Source organism: Leptidea sinapis, chromosome 39 (assembly GCF_905404315.1).
Source record: "Leptidea sinapis chromosome 39, ilLepSina1.1, whole genome shotgun sequence".
Lineage (NCBI taxonomy): Eukaryota > Metazoa > Arthropoda > Insecta > Lepidoptera > Pieridae > Leptidea > Leptidea sinapis.
The window spans coordinates 8,706,780-8,732,626 of record NC_066303.1 but is presented as its reverse complement, the minus strand read 5'-3'; the positions used below and the strand labels follow the sequence as shown (position 1 = coordinate 8,732,626).

The following is a 25,847-nucleotide window of genomic DNA, read 5'->3' as shown; positions in this document are numbered from 1 at the left end:
ACCCTAGTTAGTATATATATATTTTTTTTGAATAAGTAGTAATAAAATTATTAATATGATAAGAAAAGTCCTCCCACAATAACAACTTCACCACGTACATGTTTTTATATGGCCAGTCTGTAACTATAAAGCTGGCTCTTAAGGTGAAACAAAACAAGGAATTTGAATTACCTTTTATTTAAAATATATTTCTTTTATATATTATTAATGTAATATATTCACGGTTAATAAAACTGAAGCAGAACACTTCCGAAGGCGAAGGTTTTCAAACAGTGTGTTGCCAGTGATTACTTACGGTACGCAGACGTACTCTATGGTCCTTGTGAGAAAGCTCATGGTCGCTCAGAGGGCAATGGAGAGGGCTATGCTGGGAGTTGACCTGCGAGATCGAATCAGAAATGAGGAGATCCGTAAGATAACCAAAGTTACCGACATAGCCCAAATAATTGCGAAACTAATGGGCAGATGGCCGTTGGGGCAGTAAAGTCCTCGAATGGCAACCACGTACCGGAAGATGCAGTGTTGGTAGCCCCCCATCTGGTGAAGCCTTTGTCCAGCAGTGGACATCTTCTGGCTGATGATGATGATGATGAAATAAAACTAAGTAATCAATATAAAATTATCTATTTCCAAATAATATTACAATAACAAAAATAAAATATGGAAATTCTTATCAGTAACTCTTTACTACACAAGATAATATAATATTTGTACATGTGCGGTTGACTTGGTTTGTAACAAGCGTCATTATTTAGTAAAGGGCTTCAATCTATTAAGTTTAGAACATGTAACGAAGCCATCCTTTTCACATTATACTTATTATTCTTAAATGTTAAGTGAGGTATGGAATAATACGATAAACTAAAATTGCCTTTACATATCGATACCTCAGTTTCAAAGAGTAACAATTCAGAAAAAGGTTCTCAAACAAAATTAAAAAAATGGCTCGATTTGTTACTGGATTGTTATTTGGACTGGATTTGTTATTGGAACGAAAATATCATAGACTTATGAAATTAATATGTTGGAAGTAAGAACTAAACTGCATTCACTTTCGACTTGCGTGTCTATGGAATATGGAATAATTTCTCATACTTCTCAAACTTACATAATTAGTTGTTATCTTTGGAACTTAGGTTTCGATATATTTGACGTGGCAACTAGCGTCCGTACAAGGACCATATTTATGTTAGTGATACTGATGTGGGAATATCAAACATAGCTTAGCACTTTAGAGTAAAGATTGGTCTCTGCTGCGCTCCAACTAGATACCGCACTACCTAAGAACAATTTATTACGGCAACTAATCGTGGCATCTTTAAAATTTTGTAACATATGCTTCCTGTTATTTTACATTGAAATTAATAAAATACAAAATACTGATTGTTTGTGATCTCAGTGTCTTTCTTATTACTTGTAGTATTATTTTTACAAAGTGTTACTACGCAACCCGGCGGCATTTTACTTTCAATTATTAACAAATTCAACAGAACATGTGGCACGTCAACGTCACACATTGTTCGAGACTGGCTCGAGTACGCCTACTTGGGCGTAGTATTAGTTGCCGCATTTTGCGACTACGCCTGCGGCATCTAGATGGAGCACAGCAGACACCAATCCTTAATGTAAGCTTAGCATTCTCCATTTGTGCAATACAGTGCAGTTATATAGCAATAACACGGCTTATGTCAATAGAAAAATAAAAAAGTCTGCTAAATCCGAGTAAATTATTTTGTGTAATAACAACATATTTTGACACTGGCTTCATTGCGGTATATCCTCCACAAAACCCACGGTAGGAAGAATAGAATAGAACAAAACATTTTGTAAGCTTACATTTTTATTAATTAGGATTGCTTTGCTTAGTATGTCATATACATAATTTGTTTTATTTCACACGTTCAAATATTATAATATTCTAAAATTAGTGTCTGAAATAATATGGCAATAGTCCTTTCTTGTAAATGCAGAACTCAAAATGAATCATTGGTCAGTGGAATTTTTATTAACCCGTTCTACGGATGTAGAAATAAAGTAATACTTCTATTTTTGAAGTTATACTTCTTTAGGCGCGTTATGAAAAAGTGATGAGAGTGAAATTTTAAGATGCGCGCGCATCGCTGTAACACAAATGTAGTAGCAGGGTGAAGTTGGTTCCTAAAATTTTCTGACATTTGCGACATCAGTTTTTTTATTTTGGTTTCTTCGTCCATTATTAGTATAGGCAAAGGGTTCAAGTCCATACAGCCGTATTCGTTATTTTATAATTAATTGTCAAAGCCATCGTTGCACGATTGTTACAATATTGTTCTTTCTACAAACGTAGAATAGCACGAGGAGTAAATAATTATAAGGATTTTTGCTTTTTCAGGCCAAAGAAGTATAACTTCTTGCGTGCATACATAAGTACACACACACACTTTTTTTTATTACTATATAATGGTAGTTTTAGTTACTGATACTTAACATAATATAATATAAAAAAAAAACAATTAGCTATCCTCGTCTATAAATCTATTTGAATAATATTGCCTTATCTGCCTGTCTTAAGTAAACTTATAGTGTAAGTTTCATAGCACCATCACAATGTTACTGTTTTCTCCTATGTTTTAGTATTGTCAGAAAGTTATTCCTTCTGAACTTGTTATTTTTAAATAGAAGAGGAGTTCATATAAATATTCATCACGATGTACATTCCCTAGTTGACTATTGAAGAGTATTAACATAATATGAAAATTATATAAGACAAGTGACGGAAAATAGTCCACCTGATTGTTTGTTATGGAAGAGGAGGACAAACAAGGGTCACCCACTCCTCCAACACCAGAGCAATGACAGGAGCGTTGCCGGCTTTTAAGGGGAAAGTGTACGAGCTTTTTTTATTGATAACAGCAGCTTCATATGCCATCCTTGGGTTGTATGTTAGCCCACCTAAGATACATGATTTCGACATGGCTTACAGCAAGATTCTGAGGATGCTCTGACGTGACCACGCGTGACACTGTTACAGAATTCAGTTTGATTCAGAAATGTCGTCTGACGAGGACGAAGATGTCCATGCTTTGCTACAGATTATAAACATTCCAAGTTCACGTAGAATATATCGGGTATATCTTTTGTAAATAAAAAAATTAAATTTGGTGATACTTTCAATGTTATGAAGGAATTCGAATTATACCGAAACAGGTTTCAGACATTTCATAGAATGGAAACTAACTCAATAAATTTAATATTAAAAGCAAGGGCGTCTTTCCTTTCGCTTAGACAAGTCACTACTATTTACGTGTTACGCGCCACTTAAATAGTAGCACCTTGTTACGCGCGAGTTATTCGCGACGAATTCGCCCCTTCTGGACAAGACTTCTAAGTGGCACGTCAGTTATACAGGATACAGCGCCACGTGAATGAGCTCGGCTACATACAACCTCTTTGAATATTAAGCCGAGTGACAAGTTGCGCGTCACAGCACACGTCAGATCACGCGTTAAGCCTTTTCTAGTCGGATGTAATCCAGTGTCGCATCAAAGCTGACCTTGCTTGATTCCATCCATGTAGACTGGACATGTCATCCAAATATTGAATTATTTGTATAATAGAGGCTAATTTTAATAATGTACTAGGTTAGAACCGCCGTTTATGAATCTATTGAACATCCGGAAGTATAATAATAATTTATAATACATAAAAATTATTTAAAGAATTAGGTACTGTTTTAACACAATAAACAGAACTTTCGAAGTATAATAAGTACAAACAAAAATTACTAGATACCGAGTATCATCACTGTTATTAACGGAGCTCTACCGAGCTATGACGACATTGGAATCGAATTGACAAAGTCACGGCGATTTTGCACAGTGACTTTTATGGAACTTGAACAACAGTCACGGTGACAGGAAATTCACATTTTTCCCCATATCTAGATTTCATCCGTTTAGCCGGCGGATTATATGTAACAAAGACAGTTGCGCTGCAACAAGTAGTGAGTCCGCACGTATTTGAGACTAAAATGTCGCATGAAGACCATGTCCATAATAAATACTAATTAAAAGAATAAGATATAAAACAAGACATATTCTTGTATGATTTATATAATATGTATTGTAATTTAATTTGAATCATTAGTATTAGTGGCTAGGCTCAAAGAAGTCTCTTCCTTCTTCTGAACCTAATCTGTAGTCTCAATTTATTGAAACAAATTTACTCTAAAATTATAAAGATTTTTTGAAGCATAGACAAAGGAGCCATTACCAAAGCCATTCCATGCAATACGATATGATGTTTTCACGTCAAAAGTTTACTCGCGACTGATTCGCTAAGATAATGGCGCGCGGATGACATCCGTGTGGCCGAAACACAATCCAATGATGGAAACCATGCTCACTCTAAGGTGGCCCCTGATGGAACGCTGGATTTTACATCCGTCTAAAAAAACGTTTTAAGTTACTTAGGTGGGCGCTGCCCCTTTATTGGATCGAAGGGGGGTTGCGGACTGTACGGTCATTTACCGCTCACCCGATCCGATTTCCCCCACTCCAGTACACAGACATATCAATATGATAAATGCGAGAAATTAATGAGTTATGTGAATTACACCGAATTTGTACGTAATTCAAATTGTTAGTAATAATAATTGTTCACTTAAAATGAGTAGTCAAAATTAAAGCTAAACCCCGTTAGCCACAAACACCATTTCACCATCCACCACATAAAAAGGCGACTATTTAAAAAAGAACTTAACATGATAAATAATAATAGTTCATTAATATTTTAGGAATATTTTTTTAAATCATACTAAGACGCGTGAGCAAATGACATTTTGTTACTACTAATAAAAAAAAACAACCCACATTATATTGCAACTTTTCTTAATCTACCTTCACTAATATCATTCATTACTTAAATCACAGATTCGTGCTTTCAGGCACTATATGTTAAATCACTACTGCAACCATAGATCATTTATACGTCTAGATAGTCTCTTACTGTTAGACAATCGATAAAAACAGGCCAGGAATATTAGTTTAGTGTGCGTGACAAGCTATGTTTTACACTCGCGATTTGTATGACCCTTTGTGTTTGTGTGCGTGAATTGCTCAAAATAAAAATAACTAACCTAGTTCTAAATTAAATTTTTTTTTCGACGTTTTCACAACTGTCATAGTCTATCTAGACGTATAAATAATCTAAGCTCGTAACTAATATTATCAATTTCCGAAGGCTACTATTTTCTTGATGAACGCAGATTGTATTTCGTCCGCTCTGAAAATGAATAAAAATTGCTCAATTATTAATGGAATTATTAGCTGACCGTTTGAAACCAAAAAAGAAAATGTTGCCAAATAAATAAATTTGGATGCCATCTGAGTATAGTAACATGTATATATTTGAAGAAGAAAAAGAAATTTAACTTATAGTAAACAAATTGCAAAAATATATTTTACTTTTTTTATTTTTTACTTAAGGCTACCAAATAGTTTGTATGTAAATTATAATTAGCCAGTCTGTTAAACTACTCGTACTACTTCGTTCTCTGCTAAACCACATTGCAAATCAAGACTAAATCCAGCGTAACTCTCTAAGAAAAAAACAATAAGCGAAGTGTATGAAACGTGCCGTCATTGATTGATTGACAGATGACAGTTGATAATCTTGTAAAAAAAGCAGTTTGTAAGCTTATTTTTTTTTTAATCCATTGATTTATTTTCTCTTGTAAGGTGTAGGAATCAAGCAAGAAATAAATTGTCATTTGTTTGATGTAACTAGAATTTATGACTCACTTGTTAGTGGTGACAGTATGCATCAGGTTCACGATATAGCGGGGGCATACATCTTCATGCATCACCCGCGCATGGAACAGTATACCCTGGCACACGCAGTACAGCAGCTCGACGAGTGGCCACTGAGCCGGTATCATTCCTCTCTGATACGCCCACGATATGATTATCTGAAACGATTTAATTGCAATCATGCCATCACCAAGATAAGAATAATTAAGTAATAATATGAATTACATATCTTATGATACAATTATTGCCATACAAAGTTAAAAGGATCAAAATACTCTTGGAGTCAGCATCGGGAATGAAATTTATAACGGCCAGTTACAATTATTATTTCAACCAGTTCAAACTGTGAGATAGCTTTTAAATAAAATAAACATTCAAGTAGCTGTGCATGCAATTTGTAAAACTGATTTTTTATAATTATAAGTCATTTATTTCTGTCATCGTAGGTAATAAAGAAATTTTAACATCCTAACTAGTCACATTATTAAAACCAACGGACAGACAAAACGGGTAAAGTCTCACCCCCTTATTCATAATGGTCCGCTAACTTTAAACAGCCGCTAAGGAGTGTTTTTTCTCATTCTGACTTAGGTCAATAGAAGAAGACAGAGTGCGAATTAGCAATGCTTTAAGTTAGCTGACTATTATTAATAAGGGGGTAAGATTATAATTCAGTTAGAACCGGAGGCATTCATCAACGAAATTCTTACGGTAGTTACTCTCTTAAGGTACCTATGATCCCGGCAACTTTAGACCAATCTCTGTGCTCCCAGTATATCTATCTTCTATGTAAAATAGTAGAAAAAGTATTACACAACCGTCTGGAATCTGATATTGAATCAATACAATACATAACCAACAACGCCAGTTAGTTTACAGACAAAAAAGTAATACTGTTGCTGCGACCGTTGATTTAGTGCCAAAAGTGAGACAAACATTGACAGAAAAATCACTGTAATGACAGCAAAAAACATTTGTTGACTTAAAAAAAGCATTTGACACAGCAAGAAAATCAATCCTTGACAATTTGTTATTTTAAAGTGATATCAGTCACTTCTGGGTTAATTATACACATTAAATTTGTAACCAAAATGTTTGAACGATACGGGACCCGTACTTGTACATCCATTTGTGAAGAAGATTAGTTCAAGTACGTATGTACCTACTGTAACCCTGCTAACACGTAGGGCGCTTCGCAGCAGATGAAAAGTACAGCTAAGGTCTCAATTAGCTATAGAATTGTATATGTTTTGTTCATTTCTAATCAATATGATACAGTGTTTACCTGAATACTTTAGCCTAATTAATATGAACGTAAAAAATTAAGACTATTATTGTGGTACATCAACAAAGCGATGATCCACCCCCAGTTTATGGATACAGTACCTGTAAGGAAGATGTAACAGGCGCCAATGCGATCGGCAATGAAGGTGACGCCCTGAAAGCGGCGCCGGCAACGAAACCTGCCGGCAGGGCGTGTAGCGCGCTGTCCTTGCCCGTCGACCGACATAGCAGGCACACTATCAACTGATATTAACGTGAATTAGTAAAGTAAAAAAATTGTCATGTATTGTGTAAGTACTACAATTACAGTTGCCAACCCTGCCAGTTTTGAGGTAGCAAACATAAAAAAATACTGACGAATCGAGAACCTCCTCTTTTATTGAAGTGGGTTAAAAATTAGACTAAATTTATATTTAATTCAGTATTTTTGTTAGGTTTGTAGCAGATTTAAGGAATGGAATTTTATTGCTGATCCATTAGAACATTGAAATAAATATTTTAGTAGTATTAAATCACACTAATTACCCGGTATAGCCCAATGTATCCGCCGAAAAAGATTCCCAGCTTGAGGTGGGAGAATTTCAGGGACTTCAACGCTTTCTTTGGTGTCAATATTCTCGGTAGTATCGTTCTTACGCAAGTCATCAGAAGACCAACGCTAAATAGTTGAGCAGCACCCTGAAAGACAATAATAATTATCAGCAAGGACTATATCCTATAATGGTGATAAAAAATGATGGCTCTTGAAGTCAAAGTCAAAAAAATTTTATTGAAATATGTTTAGGCAAAGCGCTCTTGAATCGTCATAAGTAATATTGAATTAAAATAACAGAATCTACCATATGTTCGGAAAAAGTAGAGCTCGTGAGAAGAACATACAAGAATTTTAAGTTTCTCGGCAATTTTTTTAAAATATAGGTATCAGTGTGTATTTCAGCTGTAATATGATATCTATCTATATATCTGTAAGTACATATCAAATCAGTTTGTGTAATGAAATATGAATCATGTTCAATGTTAAAAAAGCATTTCAAATACGTAATATTTTATAGTAAAAAAAAGTAATAAAAACTAAGCTATATAAATAAACATTATCGTATATTGTTCGTGATTACTGTCATAATCAGTAATCTCATCCAATAAATACAATGAAACAGCATTCATAAAGTATAACAGGTCGAACAGGCACCACAAGCAGCACTCGTTCACCAGATGACGCATTGACCAGCCATTATTCTAATTTTGAAAGAGTTAACATCAAATATTTATTTGTAGCTTCCCCAACAATTATTGTGTTCCATTTTTCGTTAACCCGCGATCACCACCGCCCAATTCCATCTCCTTACACGCCACAATTTATATATATAAATAGAATTGGAGTGTCTTTTTCTAATATTGAAATAACCGTTTTTTACTACATTGTAAATGAATATTTATACGTTACATTCACCAAAATAATAACTTTTTAAATTTTGTCTGTCTGTCTGTTTGTTCCGACTAATCTCTGAAATGGTTGGACAGATTTTTACGGGACTTTTATTGGCAGGTAGCTGATGTAATAAGGATTAACTTAGGCTACGTTTATTTTAGAAAAATTCTTTTATTTTAGAAAAATAAAGTAATGTTGCAATGTCCAAGAAACGGTCTGAATCTAAAAATAATTTATATGGCAAAACAACGTTTGCCGGGTCGGCTAGTCTTAAATATCATCATTACCATCTGCGCTGTGGTGGTAGTCCCCAGTGCTATTATTAAGGACCTTTGACCACGTAGAATCAAACTATGGAACGAACTTTAGAGCGCTGTATTTTAAGCATCAAAAATGAGCGTACCTACAAACGCTTAAGAGGCCTGTGACTCCTCTAGTGTTGCAGGCGATTACCATCAGCTGAACCGTACGCTCATTTGATGACCTAATCATGCATGCAGAAAGGTATTTTTCATAACACATACCTACATCATGTTACATTGTGTAACCCAAGTTCAAGGCGCTATATTGAACTTTGTAACGCAATGAAAAAATGGGAGAGAAGAAAATCATAGAGGATATGTTTATGTTGTATCTTAAAGCTATTTGAAATTTAAATATAAATAATTCAAAAATAGTTATTAGATACAGTAGTGATATGGAATGAATTTAAATTCTTATGAGTCAAAGTGTTATGAAAAACATTTGATTTGCAATTTATAATTTTGCGTTGTAACCGTTTATGAATTTGAGTAAGTATTGAAAGTCAATAATTTATAAAATCTTATTACTTACTTTTAGAAAATTTGACGATTTACCGTCACTTCGTAAATGTTTAGATTTAATTGAGAAGTGTCGAGAAATTCGTTGCTCTTTACTTTTACTTACATAAACATTTATAACAATTGTTAAAGATTCGGCATTTGGTATTCTAAATATTTTTGTAATCTATGCAAGGTAGAACAGTATCAATGGTTGAGACATATTTACATAAATAATTTAAAAAAAAAAGGCGAACTTGATACAAGTGAAGGCGACAGCTACATGTTATAGGAATTCGTGCAGCTGAATTTAGTTTTCAACACACTCTTATATTCCTAGGTTTTTTTTCTTTCAATTAGGGAAGATAAAAATATAGTTATTATAATGTTGCTCCACTTGCATTACAATCTAGCCTTAACTTAGACTAATAAGTAGTTTTAGTTTAACTTAAACTGCTTGATAGATTTAACTACGAATGTGTCCATTAACACATTTCTTAACGTCTCTATTAAGGGTGAGTCTCCTTGTTCATGCCTTTTATAATACCACTATTTTTATACTGTATTAGACTAATTCACTAGCACTTCACTAAATCAAAAGGTTTTTCTTCGTTTTAGTCTTCTTACTATATCCGTGTTGTCAAGGAGCTGGATTGCCTCGAAATTCACGTGATGGTGTAGTCTATGTTGATGAGCTTCGGCATATTTTTGGATAATATTTACAAAATACAGTCCTAGTTGAATTTTATTTCTTTGGGGTCTCTATGCGAGACCCCAAAGATATGCTGAGGATTACCTTAGGTGGCGGTTTGGTATTACTCTGGTGTTTTATGAATGTTACGTGTGTTACGAAAAAGCTACATCATAAAAAATGAAGCAAATGCAAATAAAACACGCGTAAGTTGTGCAAATGCAAGTAATACCGTACGTCATGATGATGTGAAAATAACTGAAGTACACTAATCTAGCGGTCGCAATATTCGTGTACTCTCTAATCTTTCTAACGGCATATGCCGCAGAGCTGAGTCTATCTACTAGTTGGGCAATATGTGGACCCCACTGAAGCTTTTTATATAACGTGATACCGAAGAAGACCGTAGTATTGAGAAGTTCCAATCTCTGGTCAATTATAAGTACGTTGGTTTATACCTCCGCTGTGTTTGGTGTAATGAACCGTAAAGACTTTGTTTTTTTTTACTGTTTAAGTGCAGATTATTCGTCTCAAACCAACGCACTATCTTTGAGAGTGCATTGTTTACCTCGTCTTCAATATCTGCAGTTCAAATTCTTCAGTATCATCAGCAAACAATACAATCATGGCTATCATCTACCATAAACGGTAGATCGTTAATATATATAAGAAACAAGAAAGGACCGAGAATAGAACTCTGCGGAACAACTATTCCCACAGGTTTACCCGAACACCGTTTGCCATATTATACATACACTTCAATAAAATTACCAATACTTGTTAAAAACATGTATATTGTTTGTTGGTGTGAACGCTATCAATGTGTCAGACTGAATCAAACATGTCTCAGACCTATATGTGAACGCAAATGTGTTTTATACTTGTATAAAGACTTGTTGCCAACACAGTGTGAACGAAAGTATGTTTCAGACAATTGCAATACATGTTTAAAACAAAAAAAAAATATGTTTTGACAATTATTCTACAAGTTTTGTATAAAACAAGTTTTTGACTTGTTTCTTGGTGTAAACAAGGGGTAAGAAGTACTTGTAGCTATAGACCTTGAAAAATGTGATTAATGACGGTTAATCTCGAACAGACGTCATTGAATTCAAATGTTCGACACTCAGCCAATAAGTTACCTACTTTTTTTTCTTAACTTATGAGACCTTGTAACACGCTTCTAGTTCAATGAGGAGTGCTCTAGATTTTGGTTTACCTGTGAGGTAAAATGTAACCCCTAAAAGGCACGCCCAGATTTGAATTTAAAATAAATTTTAACTTGATTTAAAAAGTCTCTTGACGGACGAACAACGACAACAGAAAAAGACATGATTCTAACCTTATAAGGATTAACTAAAACTCAGATCCGTCAGTCTGGACTACACACAAAAAAAAACTCCGAGACTGGATAACATTATTGAGTCTGCGAATATCCCGGCGATGTTCTGAATTTAAAAAAAAATATGGACTGGTTGGAGTAACCCGCCACGGGCCAACTCTAGCTAAACTGGAACCCATTAAAGCGTTTAATTGCGGAAACATACTATACAATATTATCGCCTTTTTTACATAAACAAACTTGGTTGATTTACAAGGTTCCCAAAAAGACACAAGTCTAGGTATTTCAACTTTACAGTCTTCATTTTTTATCCACAACTACGAACAAGACAAGGAAATAATATGAATAGTTATATAATTTAGTTGCACAATAATATGTTGTTATTCCTGCTTTAAGTATTATAATATCCTCAACTTATTCGCATACAAAAATTATATTAAATTTCATATTTTTTAACTTTGACGACCTGTATAGCCGAGTGGTTAGCGATCCTACCTACTAAGCTAGAGGTACCGGGTTCGAATCCCGGTAGGTGCAAGCATTTATATGATGAATATGGATGTTTGATTCCGAGTCATGGATGTTTAAATGTATTTATGTATGTTTAAATAAGTTTATTGTATTAAATATATAATTGTCTTGTAACCCATAAAACAGGCTATATATTATGCTTAACTTGGGGCAAGATAACATGCGTAAAAAGTGTGTCAATATTATTATTATTATAATCACTTTGTAAAATTATTAAAGAATAAATTAATTACATGCATAATCAGAAGGTATTTCCTGCCGCCGAATTTCACCTTCGCACGACACGCCACAAGTTAGGATATCATCCTCACCATCTGGATGTGTGGCGGTCCTCCACAGTGCGGTTTACAAGGAGCTTTCTTCCACGTACTACAAAGCTGTGGAATGAACTTCCTTGTGCGGTGTTTCCGGGACGATACGAGATGGGTACCTTCAAAAAAAGCGCGTACACCTTCCTTAAAGGCCGGCAACGCTCCTGTGATTCCTCTGGTGTTGCAAGAGAGTATGGGCGGCGGTGATCACTTAACAACAGGTGACCCGTACGCTCGTTTGTCCTCCTATTCCATAAAAAAAAAGGTAATAAATAGTAGTATTATATTCTCATGGACACGATTTATTTCCCAAAAGTATTTTAAATCTGGTATATTTACCATTTAAACATTAATATCGTCGACTGATACCTACCTCATATATATGAGGAAAGCCCAGTACTGTAAAGCGTAAATTTTAATCGCATAATTCATTTTGTATCGGTAGGTAAGCACTATTATTTAATATAATCTTATGAATTTAATAATATTTCTGCAATGAAGTCGTATTTGGTTTTATTAAAATTACTCGCGATTTTGAGCAATCCACACAATTGTACTGCTCGCCACGCTCCGATGGCGTCGAGATTAGCTTAGCTGTGCCCGCTCGGCCTTCAACATTGCAGCCTTTGCCATGTCCACACGGTGCCTCTTCATCTTCAACTTTTGTCTTCATCTTTCTATTCAACTTTAGTCTGTCGCTTTCAATAATTGAATGCGTAAACGAACGCAACGCCAATATAGTCATTTATTTCCGTCGTTATTGTTAATCGCTTTGCGACAAAAAAATAATTGCAATTTTTTATTTTTAGTTACATCTTTTAGATCTCAATTTTATGCAGTACCTATGTCTGTATGTATGGACAAAACTGTAACCGAGTTAACTCCAGTTTTGGAAGACCAGTGCCACACAGATCATTTAGTTTTGTTTTTTTAAGTGAAAACTTCCTTAGCCGCGTTGTGCACTTTTTGCTAGGGGAAAATGAGGTCGCGTCACCGACATGCTCTTGACTGGCGCACGCGATGAATAAATAATTAAAAATATAAATATATACAGTTAGACACATTTTGGATGGGTGAAATCTCGTGAGTTTACGTCACCGAAATGCTTATATCAGTATATCTGTAGCTATACAACTGACGTATTATGCAACATTAGTGCTGTGTATATCTTTTAAGTGAAATTGAATGGATTTAGTGAAAAGTGTATAATACTCGTGAGTTTACGTCACCGAAATGCTTATATCAGTATATCTGTAGCTATACAACTGACGTATTATGCAACATTAGTGCTGTGTATATCTTTTAAGTGAAATTGAATGGATTTAGTGAAAAGTGTATAATACTCGTGAGTTTACGTCACCGAAATGCTTATATCAGTATATTTGTAGCTATACAACTGACGTATCATGCAACATTAGTGCTGTGTATATCTTTTAAGTGAAATTGAATGGATTTAGTGAAAAGTGTATAATACTATGCATTGTTGGTCTATACCAACAATGCATAGTATTATACAACAAATACAAACACTATTGTTTGTATTTGTTAAATATATAATTAAAAATAAGTTTTAAAAACAAATTGAAATTAAGTAAGTATTTAATTGTATTTAAGCATAATGAAACTTCAAATTTTTATACTAAAAGACCTAAGTTTTCACTTTTATCGGCAGTCCCTACAGCTGCCATTTTTTTCTTTTTGCTTAATACAAAATATTTAAGATAAATGTAATGTTTGATTTCATCAACATATTTTGTTTGAAATTGTGGTAAAGTTTTTCCTTCGAAATAAATGCATTTTCATTTCATTTCATTTCCAATCTATACGAAGCGGAATAATCTGTAACATAGCGCGCGTTTGGCTTTCAATTACTGTTATCGTGCTTTCGTTTAGGGCATGCTTTACGTGCACTGTTGACTGCGCTATGACGCATGCCCTTGATGTACAAAAAAAGTCAGTGGATATAGCTATTCAGTCTTTTCCGCCATTATCATCGATGTCAGCACCGCAGTCATTACAGACCGAGACGAAAATTTTTATTCCAGTGGGTTGCTTTTTTGCACAGAATGCCGGATAGGTACCACAGCGGCGCCTTTTCCTACCAAAATGCAGTAATGTACAAGCATATATTATTATGTTACGGTCTGAAGAGACATTTACAAGTGTTTACGGTAATGATCGGTGCCATTAACGCAAAGTATAAATTAAATAATTGTTGAATTTGTGTATAATTATACAATATTGATAGATTATTTCCGACACTTATATGACCGATATAATTTTGAACAGTAAAAAAAGTCAGCACTACGTAAATAAATTGTTTGAAAAAGTATTTAATCTACACTAAAGGCAGGCTTACGGTTTTTATTATACACATATATGTATGATAGACATTTAAATACCTATAGAAGATTGAAAAAACATTATCCTCACTAATTACATTTACATTATTACATCTTGTATTTACGCAAATACATAATCCTCGTTACAAAACCACACATTGAAAGACTATGAGGATAATATACGGTGCTGAAACGATAAGAGACTAAAGTTTAAATTAACATTCCTTTATTATAAACAGCATGGGTTATCCTGCTAATGTTACATGTTGGTATTTCAATATATTGAGTGTAGCGAACAAAGTCCTGTAGATACAAAATACTCTCTAAAACAGAGGTGTCAAACCCAATTTTGCAGAGGGCCATATATTAAATTTTGAATTAGTAGGCGGGCCGGTTTGAAAATAAAATGAAATGAACTTATGTAATATACGGTTGTTAAAAAATATATCAAAGTTATAAAAGAGGGTAGGTAAGTAATTAAGTTGAGCTCGAGGATCCAGAGACCTGACTTCTCTTGTTTTTGACAAGCTCATTGATGTCAGGTATCATATCTGTTGTAGTTATTTTAAGAATTGATTGGAGATGTTCATTCGAAAGTCTTGTGCGATGTTTGTACTTATTTATTTTCATGACGGATAACATCTGCTCACATAAACACGCAGAGAATGCGTGCTGCATGCTTTTTTAATTCCGGGTAATTATCCGAACTCTTTTTTTTATCTTTGACTTGACTGCCCTACAACATCCTTATCCCTTCGTGATCCGATCTCTCTAGGCTTCAACTCCGTTGATTACCGAGCGATTTTGGCACGCGATGCTGGAGGTCTACTCGCAAAATCGACAACGATACATTCGGAACGATACGATAATACTCCGAATATATATCGCAACTATCCTACTCTAACAAATGTTCGAATTCCTTATCGTTTATCGTTACCATAGACTAATATTTTGATTTTTTTACGATGTTAGTGTGAATGAAATATGTTCAAACCTAAATATTATCTGTGCTATGTTATGCGCTGTTAAGTGTCAAAAGTCAAAACATAGTTTAGGCGCTAAGGACCATGCCAGACTCTGCACCACCAATTTGGTATCATTAACACATAATGTAAATGTTAAAAAGTATGTAATGAATATAATATGACAATTTAAAATTGAATAAATAATACAAAACTTGCGGATAATAAAATGTAAAAAAAATTAACTCAACCATTCTCGTCGACTTCCTATATCTCAGGCGGCCATTTGCATTATTTCTACGCATAAACGATCAACAAAGCATCGAAAGCCTAGGTGTCGTTGAGATTGTCGTAAAAGTGACGTTTGATTATTTGTGAAAATCGAATATTCGTCTCTGACATTTTCAACTAAGAGTAGGGTTAGGACCGATAATATCGAATAATGTTTCGTTCGTTCAATCATCGTTTCGACATTGATTACGATGTAACTAAGAGTAGGATTTGACACGACTAATGCCACGATTAATCGAATATCGATTTTAAGAGTAGGCCCCCTGTATCTATGCGTATTATTTTACGTGTAGCAAAATAATGTTTATAGTTAGGATATTAATAATTTTTATAGTTTAGTAGTTTAGAATAAATTAATATTTTCAATGAAACCATTAGTTTTATTTATTAGTGTTTCTGGTTTGATAATCAACTTTATATGTTCTATCTAGAAAAAATACTTACAATATACCTACACGCTTTCTTTGTAATAATTTGAGATTTTAATTCCGAAAAACTACGGAGAATCCCTTGACCTTGATCGATCTCGCACTTCACCTTGAAGCTCGTGTATGAATCGCTTGTTTTTTTTTAAATGAAAATAAGGGATGAGACGAACAGGACGTTCAGCTGATGGTAATTGATACGCGCAGCCCAATACAATGGAGTGCAGCTCAGGACTCCAGAAAAACCCAAAAAATTCTGAGCGGCACTTCAATTGCGCTCGTCACCTTAAGACATAAGACGTTAAGTCTCATTTGCCCAGTAATTTTACAAGCTACGGCGCCCTTCAGACCGAAACACAATAATTATTGCACATCAGTCATAATAGGAATTTTATGACAAAATTAATTATTATTTAATACTCAATCAAGCCACAATGGTACTTGAGACACATAAATTATAAACTTTACTAACACGTATTTTTTTTAATGTTCCTTAAAGCCGGTCGAAGTCGCATCAAACAGTTAGTATAACATAGATATAACATAGTAGCATAACTTACCTTCGCAATATAATTCATACAAGGTCCTTTGTGAGGACACGCTTCACTCCTGCCGTGAATGCCCTCAACAGGCTTGCCCTCTTCTTTAGAAACCCGAGGAGGCGTGAAAAACCTTAAAATCAATATGACAGTATAAATTTAATCTAAGATTTTGCCCTGTGTGTTTTATGTACTTAAATGCAATAAAACATCTTAAGAAATACATACAAATCATAATAATATATATCTACACACTATCCCACCCTATTACAAAAATGTTCCTAATTGGCGAATCAAGAGTTTAAATATTACTGTTTATGAATCTACGTCAATAAAATATAAATTAAATTTTACTTTAATTAGGGATTTAATGATAGGCGTTTGGACCACAAAATGAGATATCGGATTTAGATATTATCTTGTACGATAAACGTACACCAAATTAAATATCTGTACAATATTTATTTACCTGACCTTGTAAGTAACCTTTAAATTAAATAAATAGGTATAGAAAGTTCTACATGGAGCCTGGAGGCCGTCCGTTCTATTTGGGGAATATCTTATAACTAGATAACGCGACCAACATTGTATTGCCAAAAAAATTACTATTGGTCTTATCGTGATGATAAATGAACTATCTAACAAAGAAAGAATTTTTTAAATCGGATCAGTAGTTCCTGAGATTGCGCGTTCAAACAAACAAATAAACTCTTCAGCTTTATATATTAGTATAGATAGTGTAGACCAGTGTTTCCCTACCTTTTTTAGGCCATGCCCCACCTTATCATTTCTAAAAATTTAATCCCCCCGTACATATATTCTAACCTTTAAAAATTGTTTTCTTCCCTTGAAATAAAAATGATAAGTTTAAGGAAGAAATGACTATAAATTTTTTATCAAAACATCGTAAGTAAAATTTTAAAAGATATAATGAAAAACTGGAATTCATAATAATTTTAATATTGATTTTTCTATATTCATTTAGAGCTATCCTTGAGCCTGATGCTTGAGATTTATATTAGGTTCCAATTTACTTAGTTTTAATCTCAAGTTTCCGCGTTGTGTTATATCAAGTCGATTTATTATTTTTATCAGTAAGTCATTTACAGCACTGAATCCACATTCAGCTAAACATGAAAATGGAAACGGAGTCAGTTTTCTTGCACATTCTTGGAATGTGCCTTTTTTGTTAAATTTGTCACCGATGTCTAGCATTGCATTTAAATAGCCCAAAGCGAAAAGATTAAGTCGTGTCGAGTAAATATTTAAATTGCCCCCCTTAACTATCAAATTTCCCCCTGTGGAGCGTGGGCACCACTTTGGGAAATACGGATCTAGACCCTTGAAGCATATGTGTAAGGAAAACATATAATAGATCATCTCCTTTGTCCTACAACGCTAAAACATACAACAATGTCTCGACGTCTAATCGCAAAAAAATTGCCAGGGCTGTCACAAAAACTTGTTATTAGAATATGTTGACGCATAGACATTTATAGCATAAGCGAAAGTATGAATTTGATAATAAATATCACTGTAAAGTTCACAGTAAGCAAAGTCCTGTAGCACGGAAAAATCGTATACTTGAGACTAAAATGTACCCGTTTGCAATTGAACAAATCGGTACAAATGCAAACGACACAAGCAAGAGGGAAACGACGCACCCGTCTTTTTCGAGTTTGCTCTGTCTTGTGGCCGACTTGAGTAACTACAAACAAAGCATACTTGGCCAACCAAAGAAAAGTAATGTCACGAAGACAAGATGGCTTGATTGTTTGCACTGTAAAAAGTGATACAGAAACATAATGTGCCTAAGAATGTAGCATTGACAGCAAGTTACCAGAATAATGGCGTCCGTTTCACGTTGTCTCTGTCTAACCGCATGAGATAGAAGAATAGCGCACTACCCAACATAAACAGCAATGTCTCCCGCCCTGAAGACAACCGCAGCCATCCCTTGAATTGAGCTGTTCTTATCCCGTACTCGAAGACCTGTCAAAGAAGGCGCCACATTAGTACGAAGTGATAACATAATTAGAAAATATAATACCATAAAGGGGCAAAAGATAGCAAATGCAAGCCGTCGGCGGGATATTTGTGTTTATATTTTGTTTAAAGAAGCCAAATTATTATGCTGTTTTGTTTCATTTCACAACAATGTATACATAAGTCCCAACTAAATTTGCCTCGTTTCGAATTACTCGATGTACTTACAAGAACATAGGTAATATGACTATAATTATTTAAATCGACTTTACTCATAATTCACCGGTGCTAAAGTTTTAATAATTTAACATAATGCCTAGTGATTAAAGCCACATACGACATTCAAAAAAATAACTTAATGTTTATTTCTTTAATTTATGTAACATTTTATTTTCCTAATTATAATTATAAACTCTATTCTTCGAATAATAGCTTCTTCTTTCATTATATTTTAAGTTACTCATTCATATACTTTTGACTCTTGGACTTTGTACTCAGGTTTGCTAGATTCAAACTTATACATAAGTACTTATATTAAACATCTGTAGGGTACAACGAAGTAGCGCCAAATGTCAACGGAGCAATATTGCAACGAAATCACTGTAGTGTATTAATTATTGATATGTGAGTAAAACTAAGCTGTTATCAAACGATAAGGTGCTGCACGATTCTTTAATGATAAGTCTGCTCACACAATAAAACCGTGTATGATTGGTGCATAACAATTGTACTTAGTTTATCGACAAAAATTATAATGGATGACGTCACGCGGCGCAGCTGTGTTGGCAAATAATAATAATTATGCAGGCCACAGAAGAATAAATAGCCTTACTCCTTGGGACAGCTGGTGCTAAGATATTATAATAGATTAAAAAGGCCTCCGCGTGGCCTTACCTGATAACTTCATCAGAAATAAACCTTTTTTTTCAATTTGTGGTAATATTAATCACAGTTAAAATATTGTCTTGCATTCAAATGACTTTGCCTCAATTATGACTTTAGATATAAAGATAGTTTACTACTATGTAACGTTATTATTTTAATTTAATGTAAAACTATTATTATTCATATGCAAATAACCTTTTGTGCTTACCGTACTTTCCAAGTGACATTTGACAGAGACAGGTTTATTGACATTCCTATTCTTATTTGAATCGCATTGCATCGTTTTAGTAAAAAACTAGTAAGTATAGTTGTAGTAAATGTTAAATATTTTTCTGTTTAGTAGTAGCAAAACGGTAATTTATCGTATCGTTGGTGTTTTTTCAACCGAGATAATTTATTTTAATCTTTTATTTTTTGGTGGGAAGTTAAAAATACCAATCGAATTGAGAACCTCCTCTGTTTTGAAGTCGGTTAAAAATAATTTAAAAATGATAATGATATCGAAGACCAGACATAACGACACATAACTAAATGAGAAATAAGGAATCGTTCCTATGGAACACATTGCCGTACAATAAGCAATACATAATCACGCTCATAAAGGTCTGAAGCAAAACTCTGCCTACGCATCTTCTAGGCTGAGGTTGCGTTTCGACCGCGCTTTGAATACAACGCCACGCAATAACTAAGTGTTTAGTGAAAAACTGTCCAAATAACAACATATCCAAACTTAAAAAGGATGGAATGTCCTATTTCAGATGCCAGTGCCCCTTTAAATGAACAAAATTATGTAAACTAACTTGAAGTTTTTTATTCATTTTGCTAAATAATTATATTTCAATTTCTAAAGCAAAATACATCGCCATCGAGACCACCATACTCAATGAGCTTATACAATAGACATGTTCTATGTCTATTGTTTACTGCCACGAAATAAGGCGTTAATTTGAATGAATGTTTTATATTATCTGTATAAGTTAATGTATATATGTATATACAACGCCGCTCGAACATTTTTGACGACCTTTTAAAAGTGAGCCTAATTGTTCATGACGTTAGTACGGCAATGAACGAACGGCATATTTTTATAGGTAGGCCCTTACTGTACCACCGCCGCCAAGATGTAAGCAGTACGTTGATGGTATGCAAGAAAATTTATGAATAAGTATATACTAAAAAGTTAAAGAGAAATTCAGAAGCTATAACAAAAGCGACAGATATATAACTACAAACCATTACATATATACTACCCCCCTTATTCAAACTGGTCCGCTAACTTTAAACAGCCGCTCAGGAGTGTTTTTTCTCATTCAGACTTAGGTCAATAGAAGAAGATAGAGTGAGAATTAGCAATGCTTTAAGCAGACTATTATGAATAAGGGGGTTAAACTATAAACCATTTATATACTATTACGCAATCAGTGCCTATATAATATTGAAACAGTGTTTATTTGAGGATAAAGTTAAACTGCCTTGCTGTTTTCTTTTCTTTGACAGTGAAACAGTTTAATGGAAATCCCATGTTATAATTATTTCCAAGTATTAATAATTTTGTATTTAAAAGTTGTATCTTTTCGGTAATGAAGACAAGATTCTATAAGTTTGTGATGAGGATTTTTCTGGGACAGAACTTCATACAGCCTATCTTTTGAGTTTTTTATTATGGCAGAACTGTGCCGTTTTTCCAATATATTGCAAGACTAGAATAAATATTTTTATTATCACCATAGCCAATTATATTTTGCACGAATTATAATACAAGTAAGAATTTAGCACTAACGATTTTTTGGACTACATATATTGAATAATAATATAATATATCGAATTGAAAACTTTGAATAATTAGCGCAGTGGGGGATTTATCATCCGACGTGTGTGTTCAAGATGTTTTGTTTTTGAGTGTAAAACATGGCATGGTCTGTACAGCAGGGGCCTTTCTTCGTTGAAGAGATTACGAATTCGTGGTTCGGAGATAACGACTCAGCGTGCCTTTCACTTCCAACTGGGGCGACATGAACTGGGTCCCGATATAATGAATATTGGTAAACGTGTGTCAAACTTTCGGGAACCAGGGTTGATATTAAAAAGCTCCTGAACAACCTCGGATAGCGACAGGGCCAGCAAAGGTAGCCGATGTGAGGGCGGCAAATCAAGAAACGCTGCTGGGAAACACGTAACTGCCTTGCGGTTATCGAATCGAAGTGTTCGGAGAATTCTGTTTTGAGATCTTCATATGCACCACCCCCTTAAAATTTGAATTGTACAGGATTTGCGTGGTACAGACCGTGAACCCTATATCACTTTGCGTCAAGAATTTCGTAACATTCCTTTCGGTCAACAGGTAAAACTCAACTCCTATTGGTTTGAACATAACAGTCGGGAAGTTCACAGGCTGCTGCTGCTTAGCTTAAGGTTACAGTCTGGTGTGCCCTTTCTCGTATTAGGTGTGTGTGGTCCACAGTTTTTCGAAGAAAACGGCGCTAATCCTACGGTAAACCCAAAATGAATGATGCTACAGAACTTTCTATGGCTGACAGAAGATGCTCTTGTTGGTGACCATCAACAAGACCATGAGTGAGAGATCAATAGAAAAAATAAAGTAAGAATAGTCATGTCAAAAGTCATGAAGAAATGAAACATTTAATTCATTCTCATTTCTAATAGGGCTATTAAATATAACAAAATGTGATACATACCAAATTTGTGAACAGGTTGCTGACAAGAATTCTTCTATGTGGTGGTTCAAAGTACACTGCCAAGCCACTGATAGTACACGGCAGCAGTACAGTAGTGTAGTATGAAAATTGACTGAAGAATAGCTTCCTGAATGAAAAAAAATATTTTATGATTCAAGTGGTAGTAATCAATTGAAACAATTTGATATAGTAAATTTGTTTACTTTTTTTTAAATAAATAATTCTTCATATAGTGGTCTTTTTTCTTTTATAAGCTTAGTTCCTGGCACTCTCAGGTCAGAAGCATATCTTTTGAATGTGTGCATGAGTTTGACATATAGTAAGTAATTTAAAAATCCTACTTTCAATAAAATAAAATGAAGTTGAAATTATCATTATATTTTAATCTTGACTTAAAAATTCCAATGTCAGTAGTCCACAACAAATAGGGGTTGCTTAAAGTATTGTTTGGCAGGAATTTGGAGGCTCAAAATTGTGACACTAACATGCTAAATAAAAGGTAATGCATATTCTCTAAGAAATTAATAAAAACATTTGTAATCTCAAATCACATAAAAAGCGAATATAGACTATTGATTACCAAATCTGTAGTAGTGTATTGTCCATCTGAGAATGGCAGACATACTCAAATAGATAGAGCCCAGTTAGTTAGTTTCAGCAGCCTTTTTAATACATATTCACAACATAAATTGAGTTGGTATTGTATTGTTGCTGCCTCCACCGATCTTTGTGTTAGGTATAGCAAATGTTCGCTCGCCGACCGACATTTGCGGAAAACCATACTGTCAGTCACTATGTATGCTAGGAACTTTCAGTTAGCTTTCTATGAATCGGGGATATGATAGCAAAAGGAGAGCAGGAAAATGATAGCAAAAGGAGAGCAGGAAAATAATAGCAAATGCCTGTAATTAGCTGTCGTTTTTGGATCGGATAGACAAGGACTGATTTCCATGAGTCCGGGCTACGCCTTATGAGTACTCATACCGGAATAAGGGACACACTCAAAACATGATGAGAGAAATTAATTCCGGTCCACTCAACTTCTTTACATTGAAGGAAAAATAGAGCTGTTACTTGAAACTGTGCTCAGAAGATTGTTATTCTCTTTTGCATCGTCCATAACCATGGTTTCATTCTCAATGTTTAGCGACGACACGTAGAGCATCATTCGACAACGCTTTGAATTTGCGTATTCCAAGGTAACTTCAAAGATGCTCGCCGATTTTGATGACGAATCTAGATTTCGCACTAGCGTTTTGCCTCTTAAAAAATCTGAACGCATGGTTATATTTGCTCTTTAGAACTTTGCAGTTTGGATCCTTTTTGCTTTTTTCCTTTGGGGCATTCCTCAACTTTGAAAGAACCAATATTCTCCAGGAGTGAAATCTCTTTGAGAACTTTTGTCATCTTCAACGGTCAATATTACCCTATGCAAAAAATGGAACTATGTCACTACTCCACATCTATTTTTTGTGTGTATGGGGTACTTCATCTGGATGTGCTGGGCCGGCTCATGCTCTTTTCACAGGACAGTTTCCCAGAAGGAGGCACCTTTGCACAGGATGCTGGCTAGATTATGGGTACCACAACGGCACCTATATTTGCCATGAAGCAGTAACGTATAAGCATTACTGCTTCATAGCATGCTGTGTTTTGGTCTGAAGGGTGCCATATCCAGTGGGAGGCTCCTTTGCACAGGATGCCTGCTAGATTATGGGTACCACAACGGCGCCTATTTCTGCCGTAAAGCAGTAATTTGTAAGCATTACTGTGTTTCGGTCTGAAGGGCGCCATAGCTAGTGAAATTACTGGGCAAATGAGACTTAACATCATGTCTCAAGGTGACGAAAGCAGTTGTAGTGCCGGTCAGAATTTTTGGGGGTTTCCTGAGTGGCACTGCATTGTAATGGACAGGGCATATCAATTACTATCAGCTGAACGTCCTGCTCGTCTTGTCCCTTATTTTCATTAAAAAAAAAATATGGTTAAGTTACTCGGCAAACGAGACTTAACATCTTATGTCTGAAGGTGATGAGCGCAGTTGTAGTGAATTTTGAAAGTTGAAGCTCAGAATTTTTGGGTTTTTCAAGAATGCTGAGTGGCACTGCAATGCAATGGGCAGGGCATAGCAATACCATCAGCTAAACGTCTTGCTCATCTCGTCCCTTATTATCATAAAAAAAGGCTGCAGTGTGACTCTCCCACATTGAAAAGCATTAGTAGCCTCATACAACTTGCCCTTTGATAATACACCTCTGAAAAGGTGCCTATCTTAGTTTACTATCATAGTTGTTTTTCCCATTTGACATTTCAACCTAGAGCAACCACACCACCCTTTCTTTTCTAGGGCTGCCCGAATATGAAGATTATTAAGAATATGAATATTAGCAATTAATATTCACTATAATTTTTATTAAATTTATAAATTGACCAGAGGAATAATAATAAAAATATTATGTACCTAGTTGATGAACAACTGTCCAATGTTATCACATTTAATTCATTAGGATAAAACAAAAAATAATATCATGACAGGAAAGTGAAATCTTACCTAAATATACAATTTAATGTGACAAATGAACTGCCTACTGTGAGCCCAAATATTCCAGATTTAAGGTATAATTTGAATTGTTCAATCATTTCTTTCCTAGTAAGTATCTTGCCCTTCATAAGAATTTGAATCTAAAAATTAGTATCATAAGATTATTTCATGTATTCTATTATAAACAAATCCATATCTGCCCCAATGGGCAGCCTAAGAGAAGTGTCTCTTAGGTACATTAGGGTAAGTACATACAAAAAAAATAATGCTAGAGTAAAAAGTTTGAAGTTATTCCTCTTATACTTACTATGTATACCATCGCATAGAATTTGTAACTTCCTTTTATACAGTTGAAAAGCATGGAAAATGTTGCATCTGAACATTTTTGAGTCCAGGGATGTATCAAGGTGCTACAATCACAGGAACTGCACGCTCTTTCAAACAAAAACTTACTCGCTTCAACCATGGTTTTGGAGCTCTCTTTAGCAGCGCAAAATAAATAAATGAAATAATAAATAAATAATGAAAGCCAAACAATTAAAAAGGCAAGGTATTTTTATAGTGGTTATCGTTTGAAAATTAAATAATTATAATAATTTTAACGACTAAGAAGAACACGATATCTGCGTACTGTATTAGATAAAAAATAATAAATATATTTCCGTATTATTAACACTGTGTTTGTAGGACACTGTACTGCTCAGGCCACAGCACAACTAAAAGTAAATAAAATATAAATATTATAAAATACTCTGTGTATGGCACAGTATAATAATTTATTATGTTATATTTTACTCTAACGACATTGGCCAGTGGTCACTCTAGCACTCTCGCTAGGGAGTAGGGACTACCGGACTAGTCACTAGCACGACTCTACAGAGTAGTATCTTTGCTCTATCACCAGCACAGTAGCACTCACTTCCACACATATGCTTAAAGTCCAAGTCTGTGGTCCAAGTTCCAACCCACAAGCCACCCCGGCATATTCAAGTCCCACCTGAC

At 34.5% G+C, this 25,847-nt stretch overlaps 1 protein-coding gene across 2 annotated transcripts; it reads right to left on the bottom strand.

Annotated features, from left to right (window-relative positions):
* Positions 1-608: 608 nt before the first annotated feature.
* LOC126976131 (transmembrane protein 135-like) lies at positions 609-25,847 on the bottom strand. Of its 2 annotated transcripts, XM_050824331.1 has the most exons (10): positions 25,765-25,781; positions 25,153-25,325; positions 24,855-24,985; positions 22,304-22,430; positions 18,577-18,728; positions 16,758-16,869; positions 7,599-7,751; positions 7,176-7,316; positions 5,781-5,947; positions 609-5,262 (listed from the first exon to the last, which is right to left on the bottom strand). In XM_050824331.1, the coding sequence occupies exons 1-10, from the start codon at positions 25,772-25,774 to the stop codon at positions 5,208-5,210; spliced, it is 1,221 nt and encodes a 406-aa protein (XP_050680288.1). In that variant the 5' UTR covers positions 25,775-25,781; the 3' UTR covers positions 609-5,207. The 2 variants fall into 2 exon arrangements, with proteins under 2 accessions (XP_050680288.1, XP_050680290.1); XM_050824333.1 differs by having other exon boundaries at positions 25,153-25,847.